Raw genomic sequence first — 11,062 nt, 5'->3', positions numbered from 1 at the left:
CAGATGTTTTTCATTATAGAAACTGAACATCAAACAAAATCAACCCCAGTACCACAAAATCGACCAAAAATTCAAATAGATTTTATAAATCAAAATGTGCCAGGAGACAGGTAACATTGACGCGGGTTAGTAAGCGCCATGCTGTTTAATTCTGGTCCAAATTCAATCTATGCTTCTCTCTACAGGATGACCAGACCAATATCATCGGCCATTCTTCCAGTCGTGAAGCAACAAAAAAATACAAAAACATATCTGCGCTGCCAAAAATAACTTGAAAAGAAACCTAATCGATTTGTCTCCTCAGCTCAGGTCTCCAGATTGCTTCCGCACCGCGCCATGAGAAAAGCGCATCAGAAGAACGAAAGTTAATCATTTTTAATCATCATCAGAGACGAACACTAACCAAAAACAATCTTGCAAATTCAGAAACATCAGAATAGAAAAAAAGAAACTAATTAATTCAAAATTGTCCCAAAATCTCCCTCAGAACATGTGTATGGGTATCATCAACAGATTGGTAATTCTTCAGACAAGGCTGAAACTTTAAAACATGCAGTCACTGGGAGCAGCAGGGGCTGAACTAATCAATCAAAAATCAAATCTTGGCAGATAAAATGCAAAAAATAAACTTTTTTTTCGGCGAAAACGTAAATATTCAAGATCCCTCTGCGTGATAATAATATGACTCATCAGATTTGAATCAGGCCACTACTTTTTTTAACATCACAAGTCTTCACTGGGATCATCCACGAATCCACACAGATCCAAACTAAAAAAACCCAAAAAAAAAAAAGAGGATTAAGATTAGATCGATGGGAACCCCCTCAGTTCAGGTCTCCAAATAGTTCTTCCACATTGCAACTTCAGAAGAACGAAAGTATAAATTTACATCATCATCGGAGACACAGATCGATCCGATAAAAAAAAGAGAGACCAAACAAAAGCAAAGCGCAAAGAAAACCAAACCAAATCTACAGCGAAAGGATTGGAGCAAAAGAATCGAACTTTTCGAAGGGATGAGCATAGCAGATCGATTGGAAGGATGAGGAGTTGAATGAGAGAGCCTTCCATGGCGGCGGGGTTCGCTGGGTGGTTGAGAGGGGAGGGTTTCTTTTGGATTTTATAGGCTCTTGGGCTCTTGGCTAGGGTTTGTTCTACGCTCCTGATAAATCTCCACCGTCTGATCTCGCACCGGTGGCTGAGATGGCTTTTCACGCTAAGAGCATCCATCAGCCGCTTTGGACTACAAATTTCATTATTTGCTACCCGAAAAGGTACGAATTAACACCCCCCCCCCCCCAACACCCCCCGGAACAATCGCGGACGACCGAATTACCCCCTGAACCCAAAAACCAGACATTGCTCATCCCAAACTTTCAATATCGGACGAATTACCCCCCTCAACACTGTTTTAAGTGGTTTTGACTTGAGTTTGCACACGTGGCGCCAACGTGGCAATCCAGTCAGCAAAATAAAAATTAAAATACCTCCCTTGGGCCACCTATCATACCTCTCTCTCCCCGGTCGCACTCTCTTTCTCTCTCATACGCGCTCGGGCAAGTGGCTCCGCAGCGCGGAGGTGGTCGACGGCGGAGGACGAGCTAGCCCGGGCGATGGGCGGTTGAGGCAGAGCTTGCCCAGGCGGCCGGTGGTTGAGGCGGTGGCGGACCAGGCAGCCGGCGACGGAGGCGAAGGCCGACCAGGTGCCGGCACGGTCCCATTCACGCCGCAGCCTCGTCACGGACCTCGCCTATTCCCCTTCCTTCCCGCGCGCGATCGCCGAAGTGGTGGGCCCCCACCCCCATCTCCTCCCATCCTTCTCCCTTCTTTGTCGCCACAGCGAGGACAATGCTCGCCGTTGTGGCACTGGCAGCCGCTGCGGTGGTCGTTGTCCTTGAGTGCACTGTCGGCGGTCTCCACCGAGTGCTAGATGCGGGAGCGCGGTGGGTGGCAGCACTAGATGCGAAGATGGGAGCGGCAAACTTTGGAAGGGCGTGTGCTAGAGTGGGGGGCCCCGGAGACGAAGCATAGGCCAGACGGCGTCGCTGATGGCTCATAGGTGGGAGCCGGCCCTTCCGGCCTTCTCTGCCTCCGCCTCACTCCAACTCTCGAGATCTAGAGGCTGATGTGCGGGTGGTGCGACGAGGACGATGAGGAGGAAGAGGAGGAGGAGAGGTGGCGCTCCACCTCCCCCGTGGACAGCACCGGCCGCCCCACTCTTGATTTTTTATGGGATAGAGGAAGTACTTGTTCGCGGCTTTTTTTTAATCAGAATTTATCACTCCGTTCGTAGACCTGTCGGGTTAACATTGTTCGCGGCTCTTTTTTAATCAGAATTTATCGCTCCGTTCGTAGACCTGTCGGGTTAAAATTGGGACTACGAATTTCTTCTGGGGTTTTGTCTGCTACCCAGTTGTCCATCTTATTATCGGTGTGGTTTAGCAATCAGTCCAGTTGCCTCGTCACCGACGAGTTATTTCACAACACCGCCTTTTCTTCTTGGCCTTCAGACACAGTAGGAGGTGCAGCTGTGGCATGAGGAAAACATACATTACAAGGAGAATTCTTTGCATGTCGATACATTATAAGAAGAAAACAAAGTTAACAACTTCACCACGATCAGCCAGAAGACTTGGTATACGTGGGATAAATTTGTAGTGAAATTTGGTACGTTGAATTCTAGGAGTACTACTCTAACCACCTTACAAAAGAGATGATTAAACTCAAAATTCTCAAGCAAACAAAACAAAATCTCTTCAATGCAACCAACAAAACAAGATCTCTTCAATACATGATCATTTCGTACATTCATCCAGACAACATCTCACTGCAACTAGGACTAATCAATCCAACCAACCAAACAACTCCATTAGAATCTACTCCCTCCGTCCCAAAATATAAGCATTTTTAGCTATGAATCTGGACACATAGTTGTCTAGAAGTTATTATATTTTGGGATGGAGGTAGTACTTAGTCAGGCTGTAGTTATCTTGGATACTCCCTCTGTCCTAAAATATAGTATTTTTAGAATAATGACAAGTCAAACATTTTTAACTTTAACTATTAATAGAATAAAATAAAAAAGATCAATCATGTAAAATGCAACTAGATTTATTATTAAACAAACTATCGTAATATGCAACTCTTTTTATTTAAAACACATATTATTTTTATAGATATTGTTGGTTAAAGTAGCATCTCGGAAACCGTATCAAAGTCCAAAAATACTTATATTTTGGGACGGAGGGAGTAGCTTATACGGGCTAAGGATAGAATTAATATTGCAAACAATCAAACATAATATTAGAGAATGAGTTGTATAGAGTATTTCTTGTTGAAATAGTCCCATATTGAGTTGTAGAAAGGCAAGAGACCTAATATATAAGTGGGAGAGTCCTCACCTCATTGTTTAGTTTTTTTTTAAGAAAAGACTATTTATGACTCTACAATTGATATTAGAGTCTGATTAGTTCAACATCTCTGATCCGAAAATAAAGTGTGTGAAGAATTGATGGACCATCGGTGGCTGCCGGCCTCGTATAGTGTATAGTTGAGAGAGACCGTGGGGATATACAGCCAAGGTGCGGTGAATGGCAAAGCCTAAAATGGTTGAATGCCTTATGATTCGACAGATGATACTCTCTGACGCTATCTTGAAATCCTGACGTGCATGCCTAACCACCAACCACTCTGATAATACTCGATCTCCATTTTTGCTATCGATTCCATTCCACGCGACGCCTCCTTCTTCCTCCTCGTACACATCACCACCACCACCTCGGTTAATCCCTTTTCCGGAGTGATCCAAGCTTTGCCATTGCCGTACCGTTACCGTACGTGCACCCCACGTCACGTCACCTTCTCTCTCTCCATCTCACCACCACCACCGCCCTCACCGCACTACAACCACCACAGCCACACCGAAACCTTTGGGCTTTTGGCAGGAGGATCAAGGTGAGGTGAGCTTCTTGGTCATCAATTGTTATCTCCTGGGAGGTTTTTCTTTATTTGTTCTCTCCTCTTTTGTATTCCACGTGTACTCTATTCTCATATACTCCAGAGCTCCTGCGCTTGCGTAGGTGAAGCCTGCCCTGTGTAAGATCATTTGGCTCAATAATATATTCAGGTAGGGATTCTCTCCCCCCGGTGATTTAGTAAAAAAAATAAAAAGGTGAGGTGAGCTTCGTGGTCGTCCTGCTCACCGGCGATGGCGACGGCGACGGCGAGCTCCGGTTCTTGGTCAGTATCTGTCTCCCTTCTCGCCTGGTTTCTTTGCTCTGCTGCTTGTCCTGCTGCCGTCTCGCCTTCTTGGTGTGTTCGTCTCGAATTCAGTTCGATTCATCGTCCTGTGTCAGGATACAAGCGTTTTGGTTGTGAACTTCCTCGTTTTCAATTTTGAGCCCGGGAAGAAGCAAACAACCTATCAAAGGAAATTAACTGAACCAGGATTGGATGAAATTTGATGGGGCCACTTCTTTGGGGAGCTTCTGTTTTCTTGCAATGGGCTGCTAGAAATTTCGTTCACAATGTTTTCCTGATAAATTCCGTCAAGTCATGCTCTTCTTTGATGAACTTTGACATGTTCAAGATCTATATTTCGTCAAAAGTTCCAAGTCTCGAATCGGTCGGAGTGCGCGGTCTTGTTTATTTTTCCTGACCTTGAAACTGCAGCACTTTGTGACTAGAATATAACTAATTCTGGTCATGAAAGGTGTGAGCTTTGAGTCTGCAAAGCTGAACTTGCCACCATCCAGCTTCAGCCTCACCTGCAACTCTTTAATTCTAATTAGGAAGATGTTTATGCCTTCCCAACCGAACCGATCACAACTGCTGTTTACTGCTTTGATCTCTACTCTGTACCAAACTTACCACATGCATTCTTCTTGAAAAACAAGCACCTATTTTTTTTTTGTTAATGTTAGGTGTGGTAGCATTAATCTGAACTCACCTTTTTTTACTTATTGTCTACATTCTTCTTGTATGATGCAGCTGCCTGATTGCCTGACCAACAGAATTCAGAGAACCTCTATTTTATCTGCAGTTGATGTCTTGTGAGCACAATTCAGTCCTGAAAAAGAACAGGGGTTTGCTTCAGAGCACAGTAAAGGGATGAGATTGGTGAATCTGAATGGTCTGAGGTTCAAGCAGCTCAAGCTTGTCTGTCTTGCCCTCCTTGTGGTGCTCCTGACATGGAAATGGGAGAAGGGATCGCTGCGAAATCGCGGCGAGCTCCTCCGATCAGAGCCATTGGCTTTGAGCCATCCAGGTCCTCTCATTTTGCAAGCTCAACAGCTGATATCCATTCTCTAATTGAGTTTTTTTCTATGTGTTGTTCTTTGCACTGACATTTTTCTGTAAATTTCTTCAGTTCAATCCAAGTATATAGATCATGATATCTCCAAGGAAGAAATTTTTTCTAGCTTGGATCCGTTAGTGCAGTTAGTAGATGAAGTAGGAAGGGAAGCTACTGCTGCATCTCCACCTCAGTCTGTAGTTCATGAAGCAGAAAACGTCACTGGTAAAAGGGAAGCATCACCTCCTGAGAAGAAAGGTCATGGCCAACATCTCTCTGATTATGATCCAATATAATGTCTGTTATAGAAATATCCCCATAAAATGTAAATAAGATAATTTTTTTTACTAAATTGGTATAAACTTGCTCAAAGAGGACAATGTTCCTTTAAATCCTACTCAACTCACAGATTTGCCTAGCAAAACCGGTTACTAGTCAGAAGTTTCTGCAGCTCTAATGCAATGCTGTTTCTTCTGATGCTTTCTTCATCTGTCTAGCAGAATGTGACTACAGGAATGGAAGATGGGTTCCTGATGACAGCAGACCATTATATTCTGGTCTCAGCTGCAAAAAATGGCTCTCTGATAGCTGGGCTTGCAGATTGACACAACGAAAGGATTTCGCTTATGAGAAATTCAGATGGCAGCCTGAAGGCTGTGACATGCCAGAATTCCAAGCCTCCCAGTTCTTGAAAAGGTAAGTCTACATTCTGCAAGAAACAGTTAATCAACACATTCTTCTTCTTCTGCATCCTTTTCTCTGTCTTTCAGGTCATGCTAATCCTAACATGCCTCAGGATGCAGGACAAAACCATTGCTTTTGTAGGTGACTCCTTGGGGAGGCAGATGTTCCAGTCCATGATGTGCATGCTCACAGGTGGGGATGATCACTCGCATGTCGAAGATGTCGGTAAACGCTACGGCCTTGTCGTTGCGCGCCACGCTAAGAGACCGGAAGGTTGGGCATACCGGTTCCGAAGAACCAACACCACCATCCTCTACTACTGGTCAGCAACGCTCTGTGATCTGGAGCCTCTCAGGAGGTCTGATCAGGCAACCGGCTATGCAATGCACCTAGACCGCCCTCCTGCATTTCTTCAGAAGAACCTCCACAGGTTTCATGTCATAATTCTGAACACCGGGCACCACTGGAACCGGGGAAAGATGAAGGCGAACCGGTGGCATATGTACGTCTCCGGGGTACCGAGCCATGACCGGGATATCACCGTCATCTGGAAGGCGAAGAACTTCACCATCCACAATGTCGTCAGGTGGCTGGATGATCAGCTTCCAAGCCACCCCCATCTGAAGGTCTTCTACAGGTCATTGTCACCAAGGCATTTCTTCAATGGTGAGTGGAACACTGGAGGAACATGTGACAACAAAAACCCTTTATCCAAGGGGAATTCGGTGTTTCGGAATCGTTCTGACGATGCCGAAGCCGAGGAAGCGGTGAGAGGCACCGGAATCAAGCTCTTGGATATCACCGCGATTTCGCGGCTGAGGGATGAAGGGCATATATCCAGGTACAGCATCAGAGGTAGAGGAGGGGTCCAGGATTGCTTGCACTGGTGCCTTCCTGGTGTTCCAGACACATGGAATGAGATCCTGGCTGCTCAATTGTAGCTGCCTGCTGCCATAGTCAACACATTTTTCTTTTGATAAGCTCTAACCATTTTATCTGATGTTATCATCATCTGATAAAAGCAGCTATTTTTCATGTAAATCTGTAATAACCCTTCAATAAGTTTCTGTACTTTTCTGGGATTAGCCCCACACACACACACCCCATCATTCTTCAGGACTGAAAATGAAATTCTTGTGTAGATTCAGACATGAGTTTGTACAATATACTGTTTTCCATTACTAGATTCTTTTTCTAAATTATGATGATATCACTTTTTTCATGGAGATATATTACATGTTTTCTGGCTACAGAATTTAAAGAAGAAAAAAGAAAATCGTGGCCAGTTTGTTCATCATGTGCTCTAGCAAATGCTAGATGTAGCTAAACTATGTAGTACCCACCTAATTATATGGTCAAAATCTCTTATATTTTTGAACAAAGGTACTCCCCCGTTTTACAATGTAGGTCATTCTATCATTTTCCACATTCATATTGATGTTAATGAATATAAACATATATATCTATCTAAATTCGTTAACATCAATATAAATATGGGAAATACTAAAATGACTTACATTGTAAAACGGAGGAAGTAATACTTATAGGCTATTGCCTATGAATCTGGACAAGAGTGGCAAAGCATGTAAAATAATTCTTTGCTAAAATCGTTCATCACCAGTGTTGTTCAGTGCAAACAAATATATTTATTATTTAGAAGAAACAGATAAGAAATTGTTAGCCTCCACCCCCCCCCCCCTCCAAAAAAAAAAAAAAAGAAGAAAGAAATTGTCAACCATAATCAGCAACACCAACACAAGTGATGAGGGTCTCTACCAATGGCAAGCGATCGTGTCGTGGTAATCGTTTCTTTGCGATTTTTTTTTAAATATGGTTGAACTGATCGACTCGAAGGTTTCAAAATGATCTGAAATTTTCTGCAGAATTATATGTTCTTTGCAATGTTTGGTATGATTCCAGAAGGCCTACAAGTCTGGACTTTGTTGTAGTCAACCGCACCCTCAATGCCAAGTTGTCAATATTTGAAGGTGGCTTGCTGCAAAGGTCATCGAGAGATACAGAACACGAGGCATACGTTGAACAATTGAAATAGACAGTGTCTACCACTGAGTCATAATTTCAAAGAATAATAATTTTCATGAATCGAAAACGAGTGCGATTTCACGTGAGAAGACCAATTGGAGTCCTTCCTATCAGTAAACAGCTAATCCCTAGTGAAAAAAGCTTAACCATACAGAAACAGAAAAGATAGAAATTTATACTTTGAGTAAAAAATATCGGGAAACACTCAAATGCATATACTAGTAACATGAAAATTGAAAACATTATCAGCCCAGGATCAAATGTAATAGTTTTTAGTGACAACGGTGATGCGACAACTATCTAAGTGCTGGCATGAACACAGATGGTCATGCCATAACTAGAAAAACAGGGAACAAAAAACTTGTAAATATAACCAACAGCACTGGTGGACTAAGCGGTAGTATCAAGGCAAATCCAAAAGGCAGCAAATGACAGCACTTCCAACAAACTGTCAATCATAACTTGCATTCAGAAACTTCAACAATTCATTGCGCTTGCTCTCTGCCTGCTTGTCTTCCTTGGATTTCTCAAGCTTCATCATTATCTGTCAATGCAAATGCATCAAATCTTTTGTCTTCCTAAAATATATGAGGGGGCATATGCGAGGTAGCCCATTCTGTTTTATTGAATTTAATAACCGATGGAACAGTTAGGATACTGAAAATTTGTTCATATTTCATAACCTTACTTTGATCAGAAGATATTTTTTATTTCAACAGGCACTGCCCCCCCCCCCCCCCCCCCCCAAAATTGTACAATTCAAAAGGTGCACATTGAAGTGGTCAAGAAACTATTCTCACCTTTTTACCAGAGATTGCACTCCTTTGAACACCTTCGTCCTTGTCACGTCCAAGAAACTGATTTACAGAATAAAGAATGTTTCATATGTTAAAGAAAACAAATAGAAAAGAAAAATGCAAAGCCAAGTATCTAATATACCTTGGAGAGCTGCACGGGGCCACTAGTACGCTCACTATCTTTCTTCTGTGTAGAGCTCCCGCATTGAAGAGAACAAAACCAACCAATCAACCAACAAGCCAATCCACCATGTTGTCACCCGTTCACGAATCCCAGCTCCAATGTCAAAGAGCCAACCCAGAAACAGGCAGCAAGATATATAAGGACCTCTTGTATTTAAATGTAAACCACATATATTTTAAGTCTACATATCTACTTCATAAGACATGACCCTGTAGATTTCTATTAATAGATATAGCATGGCACTGTAACAGCAATCAAACGCAAGTATGCAACCAACACTTGCTGATTTCTAGAGAGTGATTATTACATGCAACACAGATTCAATTCACTGAAAAGTTAAACCAAGAAAAAGGTATTTCTGAATAAATAGGATTTTTACCTCTTTATGTTTGCTCTTGTCTCGTTTAGAATGCCTATCCTTGCTTCGCTCCCTCTCCCTAGACTGTCAGGTAAGTAAATACAATGAGGCCAAAACATATTCAACGCATGGAGAAAAAATCTAAATGAGAAATCAAATATGAATGCATTGATGGGGGAGTACCTTCCTTGATGATCTGCTTTTCTTGTGCTTGCGTGATTTGCCCTCATGTTCACTGTCGTAAGAGCTTGAGCTACTACAAAAAGCACCAGATACTTCAAAATAACAGTGGTGGCATAAAGCAAACATGAATACAAGTTTCACAAGAAGCAAAATATCTCTATTTTTTTCAGTGTAGCAGAGAAAGCCAAGACAGCTTGAAGGATTAAACTAGGGAAAAACTTGTTGCTATGCCAATCCATGTCATCCAATTGAATGATTCAAGTCCATATTACCAATTTAATGCAATACTATGGCATTTTTTGTTTCAAAATTTCCCTGGTACCTAGATTCTGAACTATGCTTTGGCTGCCTAAACTTGATGCCATGATAGCTCCCAATCACAGATAAATTGAATTCAAAAGAACAAAGCATCATAGCTCCGGTAAATGCCATGGATTGTCAACCTCTCAGGCTTACAGAATATTTAACTGACTGAAAAGGAATGTTAAATGGAGATGCAGACACTCATCTTCAATAGTGAGCTCAAATCATATCTAAGAAATCCTTGTCCTACTACTGATAGAACCGATCACTGACCATTAAACTAGGAAGGAATGAGGCTTTGTCCTACTACTGTTGCGATTGTTACATATGGAAAAAGTATATCACAGATACTCTCCAAACCAAGTAGATTCGAGCTGCTCATTACTATCAAGTTGAAGTGAAATCCTAAAATTTTCTCACAGTTTGTGCTCTCATTGCTCAAGTAAGGCTCGAACAAACCAAATTGAACAAATAAATCCTTTGTCAGTTGTAAAACAACCGAAAATTCTTCACGTCCTTGTGCAGCCAAATCGTTATCCCCTTAATACCACTCCTGATGTAGCATCAATCATGGGTCAAGATGAACTAACAGAGGAGCTAACGAGCAAAATTCATTCACAGATGCTAATCCACCCATCGAACCCCGTCAAACCGTTGATCTGGATGTAATCCACCACCAACATCGCCGTATCCCCTACCTCACAGATCACGAGATCGATCTGGGCCTAACCCTAGCACAAGAAACCTAGAAAGGAAGGATGAGGAGGAGGAGGAGGGGGAGAGCCTCGCCTGTAGCTGTCGTCGTCGGACGGGGACCGCCGCCGCTCCCTCCGGCGCCGCTTGTGGCGGGACCTCCGGTCCTTGCGCGCCTTCAGCGCCGACGACGAGGACGCCGCCGCGGCGGCATCCTTCCGGTGGCCGCTGCGGTGGCGGGCGTGGCGTCGGCGTCGGTCGCTCCCCGAGGACGAGGACGAGTCGGAGGAGGAGCCCGAGGTGTCCGTGTAGGACGACGACGAGGAGGTCGCGGCGGCCGATGGCGCCATGGTGAGCTCGTCGCGGGAGCGGCGGCGAAGAATCGAGGTGGATCTGTGACGAACACACGGCGGGTTCGCGAGGTTATTGGGCCGGAGAGGTGGTCACGTGACGCGCGCGTGCGAGATGGCGTGTTTGGCTGACATGTGGGCCCTATTCGGGCCCACGAATGTTCCGGCCCATCT

General features: G+C 43.6%; 2 protein-coding genes and 3 non-coding genes across 10 annotated transcripts; 1 reads left to right on the top strand and 4 right to left on the bottom strand.

Annotated features, from left to right (window-relative positions):
- Nucleotides 1–92: 92 nt before the first annotated feature.
- Nucleotides 93–232, bottom strand: LOC127758292 (small nucleolar RNA snoR137). Its single transcript, XR_008013714.1, has one exon. It is a non-coding gene; the product is annotated as a small nucleolar RNA snoR137 (small nucleolar RNA).
- Nucleotides 233–294: 62 nt separating this feature from the next.
- Nucleotides 295–393, bottom strand: LOC127758273 (small nucleolar RNA Z159/U59). The gene has a single exon (XR_008013696.1). It is a non-coding gene; the product is annotated as a small nucleolar RNA Z159/U59 (small nucleolar RNA).
- A 425-nt stretch (nucleotides 394–818) lies between these two features.
- Nucleotides 819–904, bottom strand: LOC127758272 (small nucleolar RNA Z159/U59). Its single transcript, XR_008013695.1, has one exon. It is a non-coding gene; the product is annotated as a small nucleolar RNA Z159/U59 (small nucleolar RNA).
- A 2,787-nt stretch (nucleotides 905–3,691) lies between these two features.
- On the top strand, nucleotides 3,692–7,124 carry LOC127756544 (protein trichome birefringence-like 14). Of its 6 annotated transcripts, none has more exons than XM_052281892.1 (6): nucleotides 3,692–3,959; nucleotides 4,127–4,239; nucleotides 4,990–5,266; nucleotides 5,369–5,551; nucleotides 5,794–5,989; nucleotides 6,090–7,124. In XM_052281892.1, the coding sequence occupies exons 3-6, from the start codon at nucleotides 5,110–5,112 to the stop codon at nucleotides 6,916–6,918; spliced, it is 1,365 nt and encodes a 454-aa protein (XP_052137852.1). In that variant the 5' UTR covers nucleotides 3,692–3,959; nucleotides 4,127–4,239; nucleotides 4,990–5,109; the 3' UTR covers nucleotides 6,919–7,124. The 6 variants fall into 6 exon arrangements, with proteins under 6 accessions (XP_052137852.1, XP_052137851.1, XP_052137855.1 ...); XM_052281891.1 differs by having other exon boundaries at nucleotides 4,080–4,239; XM_052281895.1 differs by lacking the exon at nucleotides 4,127–4,239 and having other exon boundaries at nucleotides 3,692–3,954.
- A 1,112-nt stretch (nucleotides 7,125–8,236) lies between these two features.
- On the bottom strand, nucleotides 8,237–10,959 carry LOC127756561 (uncharacterized). Its single transcript, XM_052281916.1, has 6 exons — nucleotides 10,635–10,959; nucleotides 9,543–9,615; nucleotides 9,381–9,443; nucleotides 8,960–9,004; nucleotides 8,821–8,877; nucleotides 8,237–8,564 (listed from the first exon to the last, which is right to left on the bottom strand). The coding sequence occupies exons 1-6, from the start codon at nucleotides 10,886–10,888 to the stop codon at nucleotides 8,472–8,474; spliced, it is 585 nt and encodes a 194-aa protein (XP_052137876.1). The 5' UTR covers nucleotides 10,889–10,959; the 3' UTR covers nucleotides 8,237–8,471.
- Between the last annotated feature and the right edge of the window lie 103 nt (nucleotides 10,960–11,062).

This window comes from Oryza glaberrima, chromosome 12 (genome assembly GCF_000147395.1).
Source record: "Oryza glaberrima chromosome 12, OglaRS2, whole genome shotgun sequence".
Lineage (NCBI taxonomy): Eukaryota > Viridiplantae > Streptophyta > Magnoliopsida > Poales > Poaceae > Oryza > Oryza glaberrima.
Note: the sequence above shows the minus strand (reverse complement) of the source record. Positions and strands in the feature narration are given on the sequence as shown.